The sequence below is a fragment of the Aquarana catesbeiana genome, linkage group LG06 (assembly GCF_042186555.1).
Source record: "Aquarana catesbeiana isolate 2022-GZ linkage group LG06, ASM4218655v1, whole genome shotgun sequence".
NCBI classification, from domain to species: Eukaryota; Metazoa; Chordata; class Amphibia; order Anura; family Ranidae; genus Aquarana; species Aquarana catesbeiana.
In genome coordinates, this window is record NC_133329.1 from 383,222,380 (window position 1) to 383,243,819 (window position 21,440).

At 41.3% G+C, this 21,440-nt stretch overlaps 1 protein-coding gene across 1 annotated transcript in view; it reads right to left on the reverse strand.

The window, feature by feature from the left end:
- UBXN4 (UBX domain protein 4) overlaps positions 1-21,440 on the reverse strand; it is a 41,021-nt gene that overhangs the window by 6,498 nt on the left and 13,083 nt on the right. The window contains exons 2-10 of the mRNA XM_073634263.1: positions 21,065-21,167; positions 19,234-19,262; positions 13,740-13,858; positions 9,314-9,473; positions 9,096-9,204; positions 6,525-6,579; positions 3,411-3,575; positions 2,200-2,327; positions 1,015-1,117 (exon numbers count right to left, since the gene is read on the reverse strand). Coding sequence (XP_073490364.1) covers positions 1,015-1,117; positions 2,200-2,327; positions 3,411-3,575; positions 6,525-6,579; positions 9,096-9,204; positions 9,314-9,473; positions 13,740-13,858; positions 19,234-19,262; positions 21,065-21,167 — 971 coding nt within the window. The remainder of the gene's footprint in view (positions 1-1,014; positions 1,118-2,199; positions 2,328-3,410; positions 3,576-6,524; positions 6,580-9,095; positions 9,205-9,313; positions 9,474-13,739; positions 13,859-19,233; positions 19,263-21,064; positions 21,168-21,440) is intronic.

Below are 21,440 nucleotides of genomic sequence, written 5' to 3' on the forward strand. Positions count from 1 at the left end.
ATATATATATATATATATATATATATATATATATATATATATATATATATATATATAAAAAAAACACACGCATCGGCTCCCCCGGCGCCCGCTGTAGCTGTTAAAGGGAACACCGTACAGCTACGCGGGAACGAGCCGACCTGCCACCATATAATGACGGTGGCTGGTTGACAAGTGGTTAAAGGAGAAATATGTGTGTGTTTTTTTGTTTTTTTTGTTTTGTTTTTTTTTTAAGATTCATACTTACCTAGGTGGATGCAGCATTATATACACACACACACAATAAATGCCATAAATCTATCCCTCATTTTGTAGACGCTATAACTTGCACAAACCAATCAATATACGCTTATTGAGATTTTTTTTTTTTTTTTTTTACTAAAAATATGTAGAATACATATTGGCCTAAACTGAGGAAGAATTTTTTTTTTTTTTAATTTTTTGGATATTATAACAAACAGTAAAATATATATTGTTTTTTTTTTTTTTTTCCCCAAAATTATGGGTTTTTGTTTATAGTGAAAAAAAAACAAAAACAGCAGAGGTGATCAAAAACCACAAAAGAAAGCTCTATTTGTGGGGGAAAAAAAAAAAAGGACGTCAATTTTGTTTGTCTACAGCGTCACACGACCACGCAATTGTCAGTTAAAGCGACACAGTGCCGTATTTTTAAAAAATGGCCTGGTCATTAAGGGGGCAAATCCTTCCGGTCCTTAACTGGTTAAGGAAAATGCTTGCGTATGTAGTGAGTTTTTAGCTGTCTACAGAACCAGAAATGGCCAGGACTGTAATAGGCAGAGCTCAATGATAGGAGTGTGTTTTCGAGTTTGCCTCAGCACAGTGAATAGGAGTGAATAAAGGTCAAACCGAAACACTTTCAATTTGTATGCAATCAGGACGGCCCTTGCACTACATAGGTAAATCTAAAGAAAATTGAATAAGAAAATTGTATGGTATATGGCCAGCTTTAATGGGCTCATTCTGCATTATCAATCACTAAGACTAGAGACAAACCTGTGCAGCAAACTGCCGTGCCTCTTCCAGTGGGGCTTCTGATGGGAATTGGTTAGTCAACGAAGAACCGTCAGGAAGTCGGAACTGTATCCTGGCAGTGGTCCTGAGAAGCAATAACAGTAGGATTAGGATTATTTAGACATGCAAATTTCTGAACACACCCTCAATTATTGCACTCTGACTGGCTACAAGTAAAACCCTCTACAAGCAGCACACATCTGCACAAATGTCTGGAGATAGCGTATGTCAGCAGGACATGGCACTCTACCCTCCATGTACTGTAAATCAGGGTTTCTCAACCTTTTTTCAGTAAAGGCACCCTTTAAAAGTGCTCAATCTGGAGGCACCCCACTCTAAAATGTAAAGAACTAAACTAATAGTTTTGCATAACAAAGCAACACCCACAAATGTAGGACATCCAACGTTAGAGGTGCTTTATTTTTCCAAAGCAAAAACACCTTTGCACATTGATACTGATTGGTATTCCAATGTTTCTCTTCACCCCTACTCAGCTAATGCGGCCCCCAGTGCTGATGAGAGGGGCAAACAAGGATGCTGTGCAGGCACCTGAAATTCCCCTTATCAACAGATGGAGTCATTGGTTGCTAGGACGCCAGTGGCTGGAGGGTTGTAATGGTGCACAATGAAAGCCTGTGGCTTTGTGCAACTAAAAGGCAGACTTAATCCATCTGCTGGCTTGTGTACAATTTTTGAGCATTTTTATTAGGCATTTTTTCAAGGCACACCTGAAGAAACCCAAAAGGTACCCCAGGGTGCCTGGGCACCCTGGTTGAAAAAGGCTGCTCCAAATAGTGTACTTCCTGTATGGAAAGCATCTGCTCAGTTAAGCCTGGTACACACGAGCCAAATATCAACCGGTACTGGCCCTTGTGTACAGCAGTCTGACTGAAGCCAGAACGTTCGGCTTCTGTCGAACACGCATGCTGGAAAAACGTCATCTGAACAGTGATGGCTGCCAGTGCTGACCAGTGCGTTTTGGCCAGGGCCCCACTGTCAAAAAACAATGGCTCAACGGGGAGATCACTGTACTAACATCGCATAGGTGGGTTAAAGAAAAAACTGCCTGTGCGTACATGGCTTTACACAGTGAATAGACCCAAGAGCAAAGAATTACCATGCACTCCATTATATTAACACATAATATGAGCAAAGAAAAGGGATCACCTCTTTTCTTTCTGTGCTGCATCCCTTCTGGACTCCATCTCTGCCTGCTTTGCTTGAAATTCTGCTGCTTTTATTGCATCTTGTTCTTCCTTCTTCTCTGCATAGCGAGCTGCACGGTCAGCACGATCCTTTTGAGATTGGAAATACAGATATTAACTCCAAAGCAATGATAAAAGCATGATTCCAAAAGCATCATGCAGGGGGAATATAGTATGTGATCATCATGATTCCAAAAGCATCATGCAGGGGGAATATAGTATGTGATCTGATAATGACATTACATTTTTATCTTTTCACACACCTATATGAAAAAACGGATTCTACTAACAGTTTAGGTGAGCGTAGATTAAGTTGTTACTGCATCTTTACCACCAGAAGGTTTTACCACCTTCATGACCAGACCATTTTTTGCTATTAACTGACAATTGCTCGGTCAGACAACACTGCATCCAAAATGAAATTTATATAACATTTTTCACAGAAATAGAGCCATCTTTTTGGGGTATTTGATCAGCACTGGTATATTTTAATTATATAAAAAAGCATATTGAAAAAATAAAAATTAAAAATATGTTCTACTCTGTTATAAAATATATCCAACAAAATCTAACTTCTTCATAAATTTAGGCCAAAAAAACGCGTTCTACTTCATGTTGCAAGTGCTGGCAGTGATCAGGGGCTGATCCTGCTAACACTGCGTTTTTGGGGACACTACCAATACTGATCCATACAGACACTATACTGGTAATGGCGGTGGTCAGCGACTTATAGTGTGACAGATAGCGTGGCAGGCAATCTGACGCCGACACTGGCTGGGAGGGACACGCCACTAGTGACACTAATGCAGTGATAATTGACACTGTACTAATAGCACTGGCTGGGTGACGGGGTTGATCAGGAGGGCAATCAAGGGGTTACTTACTCACTGATCTGGCTAGGTTTCTCTCCTTGCTTTCATTTCTGAATGGCAGGGAGAAATCCACCAAGAGTCTGTGTTTACAAACACAGAGGTCTGTGCTGTGATTGGCCACAGCCGATCACCATAATCTTTGGCTGTAACCTGACAAACTCACACTGTTTGCATGTGCGTCTCAAAACCAGGAAGTACACCGCAACATACAGGCATGTTGGGGGTGCCAACCTCCTCCAGGAAATGTATTGTGGATGGGCAGCAAGTGGTTAATCCAGGAAACGGACACAAAAGAACTCACTTGGGCGATCTGTTGTCGGATGCGATCCCTGGCAGCTTTCTCCTCTGCTTTCTCCTTATTTCTTTCCTCCAGTGCCCGCCGTGCCTGGTCATCCTCATGTTTCCGCTTATATTCCAGCATATCCTTGCCCGACCTCCTTCTCTCAATTTCTCGTTTAATTTCCTTCTGCATGAACAAAAGAAAGTTTAGCAACTTTAAAACAACAAAGCTGCACAGCAAACACAAGCACCACCACCAAAAACACCAAGAGAACCTCAAATGGTTATTTAAAGCTATGGTAAATCGAACAGGGACAGACAAGCAAAAAATACAAACCTGCAACTTTCTCCATTCACATTTGAGCATTTTTATGCTCGTTTCCCTAACTACACAGAAGCCTAGCCTTTCGACTTGTCCCTGTTCACACTCAAAGTACATGAGCTTTTTTTTTTACTGAGCATATTTAGCTGTTTTTGATCCCATACATTTCAATGGAAACACCTGTAAATGCGGGATACGTATGTTTTAGCACCTGAAAGATTCCTCTCCATCCCCAGTTCCTATAGAACTGCTCTCTTCCCCTTGCCCAGCCCAGGAAACAAACTTCCTCATGACACATCACAGGAAGCACCCTAATGGCTAACAGAGGACAGAATTAGAAATAAACTTGGGAAACTTAACATTAATAAACCACCGGGACCAGATGGCTTGCACCCGAGGGTACTTAGGGAACTCAGTCAAGTAATTGCCAGAACATTTTTGCCAATTTTTACTGACAGTCTACTGACTGGAATGGTACCAGCTGATTGGAGAAAAGCCAACGTAGCACCAATATTTAAAAAAGGGCCAAAATACATCCCTGGGAATTACAGACCAGTTAGCCTAACATCAATAGTATGCAAGCTCTTGGAGGGGGATGATAAGGGACGATATAGAGGATTTTAGTAATGGAAACTGTATCATTAGCAGTAATCAACGTGGATTCATGAAGAATCGGTCTTGCCAAACCAATCTATTAACCTTCTATGAGGAGGTGAGCTGCCATCTAGATTAAAGGAAGGTCCATAGACGTGGTGTATCTGGATTTTGCAAAAGCATTTAATACAGTTCCCCATAAACGTAAGGTACATTGGCATGGACCATAGGTTGAGTACATGGATTGAAAACTGGCTACAAGGGCGAGTTCAGAGGGTGGTGATAAACAGGGAATACTCAGAATGGTCAGGGGTGGGTAGTGGGGTCCCCCAGGGTTCTGTGCTGGGACCAATCCTGTTTAATTTGTTCATAAACGACCTGGAGGATGGAATAAACAGTTCAATCTCTGTATTTGCGGACGACACTAAGCCAAGCAGGGCAATAACTTCTCCGCAGGATGTGGAAACCTTTCAAGAAGATTTGAATAAATCTACTCACTAGGGGGTGAAACTCTGGGGGAATCTAGGATGGAAAAGCACATGGGAGCCCTAGTAGATGATAGGCTCAGCAATGGCATGCAATGTCAAGCTACTGCTAACAAAGCAAATAGAATATTGGCATGCATTAAAAAGGGGATTAAATTCCAGGGATAAAGCGATAATTCTCCCACTCTACAAAACTTTGGTCTGGCCACACCTGGAGTATGCTGTCCAGTTCTGGGCACCAGTCCTCAGGAAGGATGTACTGGAACTGGAGAGAGTACAGAGAAGGGCAACAAAGCTAATAAAGGGTCTGGAGGATATTAGTTATGAGGAAAGGTTGCAAGCACTGAACCTATTCTCTCTGGAGAAGAGACGCTTGAGAGGGGATATAATTTCAATTAACAAATACTGTACTGATGACCCCACAATAGGGATAAAACTTTGTGGAAAGGAGAGCAATAAGACACGTAGCCACTCATTAAAATTAGAAGAAAAGAGGTTTAAAATTAAACTGCGTAGAGGGTTCTTTACTGTAAGAGCGGCAAGGATGTGGTATTCCCTTCCCGTCGTGCGAAAGGGGCCCTATGCAGATGGGTAGCACAGGTCCTATTCACATGCATCAGCCTCGGTTTAGCAAAAGGGCTAGTGTCGATGGACAAATTAGGCTCGCTTTAAAGGTGCGTGACACTTGCATTTGACATCAATAAGATCATTCAGGGGTCACTTCATCTAAGGTTATATCACCCAGTTTCAAGTTTTCCCACTGACTTGCAGAGGAAGCAGTTCTGACATGAATAAACACAGACCCCATAAGCTGTGTATATGCAAACTGCACTAGCCAGAGCGTTCAATCAACATTGCCATCCAAATCAGTTCTGTGCTTGGCACTAGTTTAGAAGAGGGCTTTGAAGTTCCTTTCAACACACCTCAAATCAAACCTGTTTGGTTATATTTTCCTGTGGTTCCTCAAGGCCTAGTCCACAGAAGCCAACGTTTCCATACAATGCATTGATGGCCAACAGGCCTGTATGCAATTTAGAATAAAAAGCTTTGCAATATCAACTTGCACCAGCAGGTATTGGCACAAAATTGTCCCAGGGCAAAAAAAAAAAAATGTGCATGTCTCTGCCTACTTTCCTAAAACAACAAAAAAACTGGAGGTGACGTGTTCAATACTTATTTTACCCGCTGTATATGCAGCCACGGTTTTAGTGCGGCAGTCCGGTGTGTTTCTGTTCACCGGTTCAGGTGTGAACCTTTACCTGAATTTGCACCTTGACCTAAAAAGCCAGGACCCCTTTGAAACTGCCCCGGTCCAGTGTGAACCGGCTCCTTTGAGAGCCGGTCACACTCACATGTTATGCGAATTGGATGCAGGTAAAAACACATCCAATTCGCATATATGTAAACCCAGCCTTAGATTTCAAAATTACCACACTAGGCATGAAAGCAGATCTGTCATAGCCTGGCCAGTTTGTGTCACTTCTGCTGACAAGAGGGAAAAAAAATAAATAAATTCAACTTCTTAATACTATCCTATGCTATTAGTGTCTTGCTGTCATTGTGTGGTTTTCGCATCCTTTTCATTCACATACATGAAGGCTGAATCCTGGTAATCTGTCCATGGCATTGCTGGGAAGAGGGACATGGATCACAAAAATGACTATGGCAGTAACAATGTGGTAAGTAAACTGTACAAAGAAAATAATTATTTACAATTTCTATATAACCTTCCTACCTCATGTTCCTCTTTCTTTTTCTCCTCCTGCTTCTGTTCCAACTTCTGCATTACCCTAAAATAGGAAAATACAGCTTAGAACTATGTTCAGGCCATCTTTCATCAGAATAAAACCATATGTTTGCAGATAAAGTGAATTCTAGATAATTCTGGATAAACTGGGCAACCCCTGCACCAACAAATGTATCATGATAGAGCTGTGGTCAAACTTTACATCATGTGATGCAGGCTACCTATACCAGTAGAACCACTGGATGGGCACCTCCTTGGAAAGGGGGACTCTAAATTCTGCAGTGTTGTCACTGTGAGCTGCCGGCGTAGCTACTTGGACACTGGCACCCCCGATAGCCCAGTCAGTACATAGCAATATACAAATGCAGAGTTTTGCCCATTGGGACTTTAGGAGGGATCCTGTGATGGGCCAGCGGGGCTGTAAATAGGAGGGCTCAGACACCAGTCTATGCAATGCCTCTCAGGTGGTTAGACACGTTATTTTTGGTCCGCATTATCTTGATCCTGGTAGGTACAAACCCTCTCCCTTGCTTATTTGTCACACATATTTACTTTTTTGACCCAATTTAATCTTGCACTAGTGGGGTATTCCCATGCACTGGTGTCACTGCTTTACCAAGTTGCAATTTATACTTTAGAACGCATATATTTAGTTTCACATGTGGAGTCTCATTCAATTAAGCTGTTCAGGTCACTTTCACCATTCCCCATTGTACCAGGTGATTGCTCTTGGCCATTCAATCATTATATTATTACTTTCTCATCAATTTTTTACCTTTTCATAATTTTTAAAATTTATTAGTGCACATCATCACCCATATACACTCTTTTTCTAGCCACCACCCTGGCAGGTCAAGCTGGATGGTTCAGTTTGCCTGTTCCATTTTGTGTTGCTGGCCCATTTTGGATCCTTTACCCACAGCTCCCGGGTCAGACTTCTCTGGTGGCTGCCGGTGGGACTCCCTTAGTCGGATTCCCACATTTCAATCTACCCGATACATTTCCATGTTCATTACTATGTTATATTTTTTAACCATTTTACTTTGAAGATTATGTCTATGCATCCACCACTGAAGAGTGAGACTAAACTCACGAAACGTGTTGGGTCATCATGGGTGCCATGATACATGGACTATTTGATTACTGTATGTATTATGACACCTTTTCCCAGTTCTATTGCTGGCATACTCTCATAAAACCTGTACTATATTTTTATTACTGGCTGTGTGGCACTTCAGCTATGGGCCCAATGGGCAAAAAAAAAATCTGCATTTTTATGTACAATAGGGATGGAGGCGCCTCGAAGGGTACTACCAACTATTTTCTTTGTTTTGCAGTATTGCACTATTTACTTCGTTCTGCCTACTAAACTTTCCATTGACAGCACATTGCTGCATTTACCATTCAAAGAAAACTTCTTTATACATATTTAAAATGCCAAATAGCCTTGAAAATGCTTGTTTATCACTCAGAGAAAAAAAAAAAAAAATAATAATAGCAGCTTTAGTGGACTTTAAAGCTGAACTCCAGGATCCTATTCTTTTTCTCTACCTAAATCTATCTCTGCATGCTGAACTAACCTCCCAGCAGTGACATTTTTTTTTTTTTTTTTTAAAGCGAGTCCTTACTACTTTATTGAAGGAAGATTTTAATTCCTAGCAAAAATGCGTTGTTCCCGGGCACCTGGGAAGGACATATGCTGGTGCTGCATATCACAACTGCACTACATTTCCCATAATTTCATGGGAATGCATGATGTGCTGGAAAAGTGTGAGGGACAGTGCTGTGCTGTAGAAAGCAGCTATTAGCACAGCTTGGCAAATGGATGTGGCCGGTTTGTAACAATCAAACACGCCCACAGAAGGAAGTGTGACATAATTACACTTTTTTAACAGTCAGGACTGGGAAACTGGTCAGAGTTGAGGGAAAGATGGATGGTGCTAAATACAAGGATATTCTTGAACAAAACCTGTACCACTCTGTGTGTGATTTGAGGCTAGGACGGAGGTTCACCTTCCAGCAGGACAAACACACTGCTAAAGCAACACTTGAGTGGTTTAAGGGGAAACATGTAAATGTGTTGGAATGGCCTAGTCAAAGACCAGACCTCAATCCAATAGAAAATCTGTGGTCAGACTTAAAGATTGCTGTTCACAAGTGCAAACCATCCAACTAGAAGGAGCTGGAGCAGTTTTGCAAGGAGGAATGGGCAAAAATCCCAATAGTAAGATGTGGCAAGCTCATAGAGACTTATCCAAAGCGACTTGGAGCTGTGATAGCCGCAAAAGGTGGCTCTATAAAGTATTGACTTTAGGGGAGTGAATAGTTATGCACATTGACTTTTTCTATTATTTTGTCCTGTTTGTTGTTTGCTTCACAATAAAAAAAAAAAAATGATCTTCAAAAGTTGTGGGCATGTTCAGTAAATGAAATGATGCAAATCCTCAAACAATCCATGTTAATTCCAGGTTGTGAGGCAACAAAACACGAAAAATGCCAAGGGGAATGAATACTTTTGCAAGGCACTGGAGATGATAGAGATAGATGTGTAGCGCTGACCTCTGCACTTTTTCTGTAATTTCCTCTTGTGGCTGGGAGTCTGGCATCTCACTTTTCCCAAATTCTGGAAGTTCCTTTGTTTGCTCTGTGGGTGGATTCTCATCTTGCACTACAGAGATCAGCGAGAACATGAATTAAAAAAAAAAAACAAAAAAAACGAAAAAACAAAAACAAAACAGGAAACTATCAGAAAGTTGAGTGCACATTCCGATTCTGACCTGGGGTGGAGGCTGAAGAATCGCTGGGGGTTTCCACATATGGGGGCAGGAATTCCTCTGAAGGGCACTGTGGTACAGGGCAGGATTCAGCAGAGCAGGTCACTGGTGGGCTAGTGGATAGGTGTGGATTCGTTGGTAACCCATCATCTCCTGTGTGCATCTAAAGAAAAAAAGAAAAAATAATTTAAAGATTGCCAGCAATAAGAACCTGGGACAGAACTTGATTTTCTCTTTTCAAAGCTACTAGGTAAAGTCCACGAACGGGTAAAGGAGCACAGAAAACACAGCTACACAGTTAAAAGGGCTTGAAACTTACATATTAAACTGTAGATCTATCTAAGTAAAACACATTTAGTATATTACTACAATGCAAGCACATTTTCCTACGTTTTGTCACTAACCCCTTCCCCCCCACCAGTAGCTCAACCTTTAAGAAAATTCAAACTCTGGAAGCACTTCCTGGGCTTCCCGGTCATGTGATCACTGTCAAGAGTGGCTACGTGACCAGAAGCTCAGCCTACTGGCTTCGGAAGTTGCTTTTAAAAAAAAAAATAATCTCTACAAAACATAGCCTTTAGGCCTTCTCCAGCTTGAAAAATATGGAGCAAAAAAAATAAATAAGAAAAAAACTGAAAAGAAAAAAAAAAAAAAAAAAAAAAAAAAAAAAAGGAAAGAAAAACACCAACAATCCCAACTCCCAACTGTAGTCACAACTTGATCAACGAGGGTAACAGCATCCACATGACCAAGGAAGTAATCAGGAGGTGGAAGTTAGGCACTACTGACTTCAGATTTTAAACAGCGACTGAAAACTGTTGGTGACAGCTTGGAAAAAAAAAAGCTCAGTGAGGCGGCCTGTATACACAGATGTGGCAGCGCGGCTCAACGCACACCACCATGTTGCCACATATATGCATGCGGTGTTAAGGGGTTAAAGCAGAACTAAACCCTTCTATTCTTTACAGCCAAAGAAGCTGCCACCTTAAAGGAGTTGTAAAGGCAGAAGGTTATTTTATCTTAATGCATTCTATGCAATAAGATAAAAAAACCTTCTGTCTTCAGTAGGCCCCCCCCCCCCAATCACTTATCCAAGCCCCTTCTCTCTGTAGCGATGTCCACGAGTGTCTTCGCTGTCCCAGAAACTCCTCCTGATTGGCTGAGACACAGCAGCAGCATCATTGGCTCCCGCAGCTGTTAATAAAAATCAGTCAGCAGGCAAAACTGTCAGAAAGCGAGTGAGCTCCTGACTTCCTGTGCTGCACGTGAATTTTAAGCAGTGTTTTCAGCCCTGCCAAGTTTACATCTGAACTACAGAACCACCTACCCCCCCCCCCCCCCATGTAATGGAGATGAGGAAAGGGGTATGTGTTTTGTAGTCTAGACCTGGAAAGAGAAGCCAAGGGTGACAAAGCTTTCCATTAATACAGGCGGTGAGTGAGCAAAAAACCTGAAATCAGAAAACGAATGCAGCCACCACATCGAAGGACTGGTAAATTGCAATATTATACACTTTTGTTCTTAGATTTAGATACATTTAAAATGGTTCTAAAGCCTAAAGGTTTACCTTAAAAGTAAAACTATGGGCAAAACTTTCTTTTTTTTCCCCATTTTGGATCGAGCAAGGGAGGGTTATTACCTCTGTCAGATTTTTTTTTCCTTTGTTATCGGTGTCCCATTGTGGAGATTGTCATTTACTTCCTGTCTGATAGCCAAACCGGAAGCGAGAGGAAATCCCTGCAAATTAGGGGAATTCCTTGGTCACTAGAACTCTGTTCCCGTTGGAAGATTTCCCCTCTGCTACTTTTCTGGGGACAACCCAAAAGGCAGGCAGAATTCCGCTTTAACAGACAGCAAGAAAAACGGACAGGGGTTCTAATCCCTCTCCACTCTATCCAAAACGAAGCACCTTTATTTATACTTTAATGCATTCTATTAAAAGGTGAAAAAAATAAAATAAACCCTTCTGTACTCGAAAACCCCTCCCACCCCCCCATACTTACCCGGGCCAGATCTCAAAACTAGGGCTGCGCCCGAGAGCAGCGGCTCTCCCACCTCACCGGGTCGACGCCGTGCCTGTGTCAATAGATGCAGACAGGGTGGCATGGAAGCGAGCCCAAATAAGTGCCCCATAGAAAGTAGTTTTCCATGGGGGGCACTTTGCCGAGGGGTTTAGGGAGATCGGGGCTGCTCTGTGCAAAAAACATTCCACAGAGCAGGTAAGTATATGTTTATCACTAGTAAAAATAAAAAAATTTGAAGCTTTATAAACCACTTAAAAACTAGAATTTAGCATATATATTTGCATCCATTAACAACAAAAAGGTATAAAAAGAAGTCAAGCTCCAGCTCTGACTGGTATATGTACTGGCAAGTCTGACTCCTTAAAGAAGTGTCTCAGTCTTTGCTAGCATTACATATAATTGCATTTCAATGATGACATAACATAGAAAAGTGCCAGCAACTGCATTTATTATGATTACATTATGCACTAATCCAAGATCAGGAGACACCTGTGAAAGCTTGTGGCAGAGTACATTAAAATAGAGCAAAAATAAATAAATAAAATAAAAGCAAGAAGCAAGAGTGCATACAGTACATCCGGAAAGTATTCACAGAGCCTCACTTTTTACACATTTTATATTACAGCCTTATTCCAAAATGGATTAAATTCATGATTTTCCTCAAAATTATACAAACAATACCCCATAATGACAACGTGAAAGAAGTTTGTTTGCAAATTTATAAAAAAAATAAATTAAAAAAAAAAAAAACACATGTACATAAGTATTCACAGCCTTTGCCTCTCCCTCACCCTCCCTATTTATCATCATCATTGAAAGTAAAAGAAAATCCAAAATTTTGGGTTGTCCCCAGAAAAGTAATAGAGGGGAAAACTTCCCATGGAGACTATAGTTCTGTGACCTAGGAGTCCCCAAGAGATTCACTTAATTTGCAGGGATTTCCTCTCACTTCCTGTTTGGCAATGGGACTGGAAGTGAAGGCAAATCTCCGCAATGGAACACAGATGGCGAAAAAAAAAAAAAAAAAAAATCTGATAATAGCCATTATAGCCCTCCCTTATTCTATCCAAATGGAAAAAAAAAAAAAAAATTTTGCCTATAGTACCTCTATACAACCACCCCATAGGAGATTTACTGCTACAGGGCGCGGACCCATATAATATATATACGGTTCTGCACTTCAAGGTTTTGGGCACGCTTGCTCCGATTTTACACAGCGGGAGCCGATCAGCCACTGGGACCCGCCGATCGTTCGGTACTCTGACAGAATGACAGTCTGCCTATATAAACAAGGCAGACTGTCATTCTGTGAGTACAGAAGACATAAATCCTGTGTTCCTGTGAAGCAGCAACACCGATCCATGTCCTCAAGTAGTAAAAGCACCTCCCCCACAGTTAGTAAACACTTTCTAGGCACACAGTCTTTAATCGCCCCTCATGTTAACTCCTTACCTGCCAGTGTCATTAGTACAGTAACAGTGCATATTTTTAGCACTGATCACTAATAAGTTCACTGGTCCCCCCCCCCCCCCCCCCAAAAAAAGTGACAAAAGTGTCAGTTAGGTATCCGATTTGTCCATCGCAATATAGCAGTCCTGCTACAAGTCGCTGATCGCCGCCATTACTAGTAAAAAAAAAAATCCCATAGTTTGTAGACGCTATAACTTTTGAGCAAACCAATATATACTTATTGGGATTTTTTTTACCAAAAAAAATGTAGCAGAATACATATTGGCCTAAATTTACGAAGAAATTCGATTTTTTAAAATTTTTAATTGGATGATGAGTATTAGAGCAGAAAGTAAAAAATATTGTCTTTTTTCAAAATTGACGGTCGTTCTTTAGTTCTAGCGCAAAAAATAAAAACCACGGAGGTGATAAAAAGAAAGCTCTAATTGTGGGGGAAAAAAGGACATCAATTTTATTTGGGTACAGAGTCACACGACCGCGCAATTGTCAGGTAAAATAACGCAGTGCCGTATCGCAAAAAAAATGGCCTGGTTAGTAAAGTGGGTAAACCTTCCAGAGCTGAAGTGGTTAAAATAATGCCGTACAATTTAACTAAACCCATTATTGTACTGGAGATTTTAATCGACAAACTAAAATGGCATTTTAGTCAAAAAGACTGACTAAAACTAAATGGACTTTACGTCAAAATGAACACGGGTTGCAGGGTTTCGCCATGGTTGGAGGGGTGAGTAAAGCAGATAAGAGGACCTTGTGAGCAAGGTTCAATTTAAAGTCCATGTCGTAAAGATCAGGTTAAAAGAAGTGACAGTGTCAAAGATATAAATAAACATCATGCAATCTATGAAGGAGAACAAATGGCTTTGCGGCCTTGGCATAGATTCTTGGCGGCTCTACAAGAAAGCACAGAACAAATAAACATCCAACAACCACAGCACCTGTTTAACTTTGGTAATCTTTCCTATGAGCTCTGCTGCAGAGATACCACCAGCAATGACTTCCAGTGGGATTCCATTGTCCCCGATGAAGAAGCTGGAGGGGACACATACCACAGGATCTAGAGGAAGGCTTGTCAAGGAGAAATCACATGATGTGCACGCTGGATGTACAAAATCCTTTCTGATGCAATAATGGTCCTCATTTTCCAATGTCCTTTAAAGTGTTAGTAAACACACAACCGTAAAATCAGTCTATATGCAGTACAGCATGCTTGTTATACTCACTGCGGAAGGGGTTAATCCTGTGCATTGTGCAAAAAGGCTGTTTTTGATCCGGTCTTCTCTGATCCTCCCACTCTTTTACAGACCCCAATTCATCTACTGATAGAACAGAGCCTTGGGGGCACTCTGCACATGCTCAGTTTGGTGTGTATCGCTAGAGAGCTTTTAATTTTTTATTTTAGGAAGGTGCATTGGATCAGCACAGGGCCAATCGGCACTGTCCAGACAGAGGGTCAGGGGTCCTGCAGCCTCATAGGACAGAGTAGAATGAAAACTCCTCCTACAAGCTTTAACCAGACACTGATAGAAGGCACAAGACTGCCATATAGTGCTGATGAGAAAAGGTATTTAGGAGTTTATATTTACTAAAACTTGCATTTCCATGTTCTGTGTACTGTGGGAGACCAGATATAGTAAATGCAGGGTCCTGGGTTTAGGAACACTTTAAAGAGCAAGTAAACCTTACTCTAATGTTTGTACTTATAGGTAAGCTTACAATAAGGCTTACCTATAGGTACTATAAATAAGTCCTATTGCGCCGTTGATATTTACTGTATACTGTGCCAATGAGGTCATCAGCCCATGCACGCTGAAGGAACGGCCGCAGGTGCCGTTTCTTCAGAGCCCTGTGCCGTGACCGCCGGCACCCTTGCGCACGTGCGGGAGTGACGTCATGGGGCTCCAGCCGGTCAGAGCCAGAGACCACAGACCCGGAAGGAAGACAGGCGAAAACGGATGCGGCCTGCAGCGGGGACGACGAGGGCTTCGTGTTGCAGGTAAGTGTCACAATGTGTTAGTATGCAATGCATACTAGCACATTATGCCTTTACTTTGCAGGTAAAAGAATAAAAAGCAGAGTTTTCTTCCTCTTTAAGCGACTCTGTTCCAGGATCAGATCCAGTTGACTGCCTATACTGTAGTGAGGTCATGCTGTGCTCAGACCTAATCCAGCAATATAGAGTGCATTCCTTCCCGATTCCACTACACACTGTTGTTAAAACCCTGAAGAAGAGGGGAGTCTATTCCATCGAACATCTAAGTGAGGGCAACCATTTCTATTGCTAGGCACTCCTAACCACATATGCAGAATATCCAAACAGGGTTAAAAATATAGCGGTTTCCAACAGCAACCAATCAGATTCAATGCTTTATTTGGAAGCCTTACTGGTGGCTATTGGAATTGCTGATGATTTTGTGAAGTTGTCCACTTTTCTCAGCTAGCAGCAATCTTTTTTTTTTCTTTCTCCAGCTATCCTTTTCTTCTGCAGGTATGGCTGGTTGCTTGTCATGATTAAAGTGGAGATTCACCCAAAAGTGGAACTTCACTCATCTGTCTCCTCCCCCCTCCAGTGCCACACTTTTGACAGGTACCATGTCCCCACCGTAATCGTGACTTGTGTCATAATCAAGCGCTGTGATAGCACAAAACCTGTCGACCTCTTTCCAGTGGTGACAGAGTCCACATAGCTGTTGATAGTTGCTTTTATATTACATTTAATAAAAGGTGAAGATTTTCAGAGTGCAGCTATCTGGAGTTCTTATCTATATGGCTTCAGTGGAGCCTGCACCTGTATGAGGGGAGTGTGGAGGCGATAACTGGCCGACTCACCTGGAGGAGCGCAACACACAGGGGTTGACTTACTAAAACTAGAGAGTTCAAAATCTGGTGCAGCTCTTCATAGAAACCAATTAGCTTCAAGGTTTTATTGTCAAAGCTTAATGAACAAGCTGAAGTTAGAAAGCTGTTTGGCTACCATGCACAACTGCACCAGATTTTGCACCTCCAGTTTTAGTAAATTCACTTCCATTGCCTCAGTTTAGTCTGCGTGCTGAGAGTGCGCTTCCATCACAGAGGAACACATACAGTATATGCGGTGCACAGGATTAAAGCCCATTTCCCGGATGCTGCAAATATATGTGTTACATGGTCATGAAGGGGTTAATCGCGTTTTAGGTCAATGTACAGTAAATCGTTTAGAAGAGAAATTCACACCTTTTATTAAAATGTTTTTCTATAACTGCCCAGAGTTCAGTTTTAAGTGGTGACATGCTTGGTATTGTCCTCAAATGACAGTATAAATAAAGCTCAGTAAACAGCAGGTTCAACTTACAGGGCATGATGTAAGAACTCACAAAATATGTAGAGCTTGATAATAATATCTATGATCAGCGGTTACATCTAAAGACAAAAAAAAAAAAAAAAAAAAAACACACATACATGTACAAACACTGCAAAGGTCAAAGCCATCTACAGTCAGGTCCATAAATATTGGGACATCGACACAATTCTAATCTTTTTGGCTCTATACACCACCACAATGGATTTGAAATGAAACGAACAAGATGTTCTTTAACTGCAGACTTTCAGCTTTAATTTGAGGGTATTTACATCCAAATCAGGTGAACGGTGTAGGAATTACAACAGTTTGTATATGTGCCTCCCACTTTTTAAGGGACCAAAAGTAATGGGACAGATGAACAATAATCCATCAAACTTTCACTTTTTAATACTTGGTTGCAAATCCTTTGCAGTCAATTACAGCCTGAAGTCTGGAACGCATAGACATCACCAGACGCTGGGTTTCATCCCTGGTGATGCTCTGCCAAGCCTCTACTGCAAGTGTCTTCAGTTCCTGCTTGTTCTTGGGGCATTTTCCCTTCAGTTTTGTCTTCAGCAAGTGAAATGCATGCTCAATCGGATTCAGGTCAGGTGATTGACTTGGCCATTGCATAACATTCCACTTCTTTCCCTTAAAAAACTCTTTGCTTGCTTTCGTAGTATGGTTCGGGTTATTGTCCATCTGCATTGTGAAGCGCCGTCAAATGGGTTCTGAAGTATTTTGCTGAATATGAGCAGATAATATTGCCCGAAACACTTCATCCTGCTGCTTTTGTCAGCAGTCACATCATCAATAAATACAAGAGAACCAGTTCCATTGGCAGCCATACATGCCCACTCCATGACACTACCACCACCATGCTTCACTGATGAGGTGGTATGCTTTGGATCATGAGCAGTTCCTTCCCTTGTCCATACTCTTCTCTTCCCATCACTCTGGTACAAGCTGATCTTGGTCTCATCTGTCCATAGGATGTTGTCCCAGAACTGTGAAGGCTTTTTTAGATGTTGTTCGGCAAACTCTAATCTGGCCTTCCTGTTTTTGAGGCTCACCAATGGTTTACATCTTGTGGTGAACCCTCTGTATTCACTCTGGTGAAGTCTTCTCTTGATTGTTGACTTTGACACACATACACCTACCTCCTGGAGAGTGTTCTTGATCTGGCCAACTGTTTTGAAGGGTGTTTTCTTCACCAGGGAAAGAATTCTTCTTTCATCCACCACAGTTGTTTTCCATGGTCTTCCGGGTCTTTTGGTGTTGCTGAGCTCACCGGTGCGTTCTTTCTTTTTAAGGATGCACCAAACAGTTGATTTGGCCACACCTAATGTTTTTGCTATCTCTCTGATGGGCTTGTTTTGTTTTTTTCAGCCTAATGATGACTTGCTTCACTAATAGTGAAAGCTCTTTGGATCTCATATTGAGAGTTGACAGCAACAGATTCCAAATGCAAATAGCACACGTGAAATGAACTCTGGACCTTTTATCTGCTCCTTGTAAATGGGATAATGAGGGGATAACACACACCTGGCCATGGAACAGCTGAGCAACCAACTGTCCATTACTTTTGGCCCCCTAAAAAGTGGGAGGCACATATACAAATTGTTGTAATTCCTACACCGTTCACCTGATTTGGATGTAAATACCCTTAAATTAAAGCTGAAAGTCTGCAGTTAAAGCACATCTTGTTTGTTTCATTTCAAATCAAAAAAGTAAAATTCACATAAATCATCTTTTCTCAACCTTTTTACACCAAAAGGAACCCTTAATAATGTACAGATGTGAGGGAAGCTTGCATTGAAAGCTCACAATCACTTTGTGTCATCAGCAAGTTGTAGAGATCATAAAATAAAGAATATGACATCCTTTGAGTATCCGACACCCAAAATTGGTTATTCTTGCCCCCCACATTGGTGGTTAATGAGAAAGAAAACATCCTTACATCAGCAGCCACTGGGGAAAATGTCACTCTTGACCCAGGTTCCCACTGAGCTGCGGGAATGAAGCCGATTTCATTCCCGCATGTCAGTCCCGATTTCGGCTGTGATTTCAAAGACATCTGTGCAGGTTTCTGCACAGATCTCAATGTAAATCGCAGCACAAAATCGCAAAAAGTAGTACAGAAACTACTTTTTGAAATTGTTGCAGCGCCGCACCGATTAGGACAAGGCAATTGGGACAAGGAAAGGGCAATTGCCGCTGATTTGACATGCAATTTGACATGTCACTTGTAGTGCATATCCACTTTGCACTACAAATGCACTTGGCAGTGCAGTCGCTGTAGATCTGGGGGGGGGGGGGGGACATGCAAGGAAAATAAAAAACAGCATTCTTGCTTGCACATGACTGGATGAAAGAAATCAGCAGAGATTCCCCTCAGATCTACAGTGACTGCACGTCCAAGTGCACTTGCAGTGCAAAGTGGATTTATCTTTAGTAAATAACCCCCACTGTGACAGTAGATTCTTAGCTGCATCTACTTTGTGGATACTGTGACTACGTATTATTTTCACTTGCCTCAGCTCTGAAGATACTGTTAAGGGTCGTACACACTGGCCAAATATCAGGGGGCATCAGCCAGTTCAATAGAAACTGGCCAAAATTTGGCCCATGTGTACGGAAGCCAGTCCGACAGAAGCCAGCTTATTGTCTGGCTTCTATCGAAGGGACTGAAAAAGATCCGCCCCATCAGAACGCAATAGCATATTGGGGGAGATCGCTGTACTAACATCACATTGTTAGTACATCAGCTCCTCCTGAGCTCTTCAGTTTTTTTTTTTTTTTCGTTCAGCCCACTGTGTCGAGTGAAATTAAAAAAAAAAAAGTACTAGGCTTTTACAGTATATTCACACCTGCCTCTACTTTGTAGATACATCTTCCCTGTATATACTGCAACAGTAGAGTCTCTCTTGTTTCTGCTCTGGAGACACAGTGTCAGCTCACACCAATAATTTAATAAGGTTAAAAAAAAAAAAGGCAATTTTAATAAATGACAAGATGACATGTGTAGCAATTATTTTCCAATTATTATTATATTATAATTATTGCAGTTTTCCTGCAAAAATAAAAAAGAAGAACTTCCTGTAAAAGGATACAGATCTGGGAGAACTGAAGGCAAGTCTCACTGTAAGGAAGAAAACAGATAAAACAAATATCATATACGAACACTGGCTAGGCACACAGTTAACCCTTTGAGCACCCAAGATGTTTAACCCCATCCCAGCCATTAGAAGAGTGACAGTGCATATTTACAGCACTGATCACTTTATTAGTGTCACTTGTGCCCAAAAAGTGTCAGTTAGTGTCTGATTGTTTGCTGCAATATTGCAGTGCTGCTATAAGTCGCTGATCACGCCTATTAGTATAATTTTTTTTTTTCTAATTCTATTTTTATATACCATAGTTTGCAGACGCAATAACATTCGCGTAAACTAATCAATATATGCTTACTGGGATTTTCTTTTATCAAAAATGTAGCAGAATACATATTGGTCTAAATTTCTGAAGAATATTTTTGTTCTGTGTTTTATTTCTTTAATAAAAAAACTTTTGATTAAAAAAAAAAAAAAATGTATTAAAATTTTTTTTTTTTTTTTTATTGGAAGCTTAATATGAAAAAAGTAAAAAATATTGTTTCTTTCAAAATAGTTGGTCTTTTTATTTATTTTTTTTTAATAGTGCAAAAAATAAAAACTGCAGAGGTGATCAAATACCACCAAAAGAAAGCTCTATATATGTGTGTGTGTGTGTGTGTGTGTGTGTGGATGATGTATATTTTATTTTGGGTACAGCGTCGCACAACCACACAATTGTCAGTTAAAATAACGTAGTGCAGTATCGCAAAAAAATGGCCTTGTTATGAGGGAGGGTAAATCTTCCGGGGGTTAAGTGGATAAATTTAGTACACATGATGCAATAATAAAAAAAAAAAAAAAAAAAAGAAAAAAGGGGTTAGGTTGGTTATCTTGTTACCAGCATAGCTCAGCAATCTGTGGCTGTCCAGTTGTTACCTCCTAACAACCCCGGGCAACAGTCCAGCAGCTGTTACTCTTCAGGCTGAGTGTGCCAACCAATACCAACCCTATGTAGTAATAATTATGGAATATCAAATAGTAGTTGGTCACATTCAACCAGACTCTTCTGTAATGCTGAAGATGTTTTGTAGCTTCTCCAACCCACTTCTTTAGTTCTGGAAAAGCTATTGTCTTACAGAAAAGGTCCAGTTGAATGTGACTGCTACTAGCTATGCTATGACCTGGATGAAGAAAAACCTTCACAGATGATAACCTTCTCCCGCCTGCACTATAGCCAAATGACAGCTACAGCGCGGACCTTAATTGCCAGGAGGCCGTCATCTGACGTCCTCCCGTGCATGAGCTGCCTGCACGCCCCCTGTAGGGTTTGCGCGGCGCGCTCTGTGATCACCCCCATCCCCTTACCACGTGATCAGCTGTCAGCCAATGACAGCTGATCACGTGATGTAAACAGAAGATCGGTAATCGTTTATCCGATCACCTGCTTCTCTCACAGGGACATCAGTCCCTCACAGAGAGAGAGCCCCGTCTGCCTCATCTTTGCCCACCAGTGCCCCCAATCAATGCCACCGATCAGCGCCACCCCATAAGCGCTGATTAACGAAGGATAAAAATGATTTGTTTTCAAAATTTAATAACAAACTATGAAACTATGCTGTACCCAATTTCATTTGGGTACAGCATTGCATGACCGCACAACTGTCATTCAAAGAGTGATAGCTCTGAAAGCTGAAAATTGATCTGGGCAGGAAGAGGGTTTAAGTAAGCAAGTGGATAATTATGGAAGAATGTAATTTTTATTACACGGCTAGAGGAGCAACGCAGATGGATCTTGTATCATTCACTTTGTTAATTCTACTACATAAAATTAAAATAATAAAAGTTCACAAACCTCTTACTGTCAATTTTAATAGCAATAAATCCTTCAGAGGTGGCCTGTGCCACACCTTCATCTTCCCAGCTCTCCGCCATCTGCACCGACTGTTCATCATCCCCTGTAAGTAGAGGAGATGATGAGTACCTGCAATGTACTATCTATACCAGTCCTGGGAAGAATGATAATAGGGTATAACTGAGACACCGGTCCGGAGGGAGCCTGAATATAGGCCTTGTGTACACACCAGCACAGACGCAGCTGTTATAGGACCGTCATCAGGTTATCATGTTCACATTTTATATACTAAAGTCCAACTCCAGCTACATCTTTGTACAATCTGCTTTACATCCACCACCAAATCTGTCATGTAAAGCCCTGCGCATTGGATACA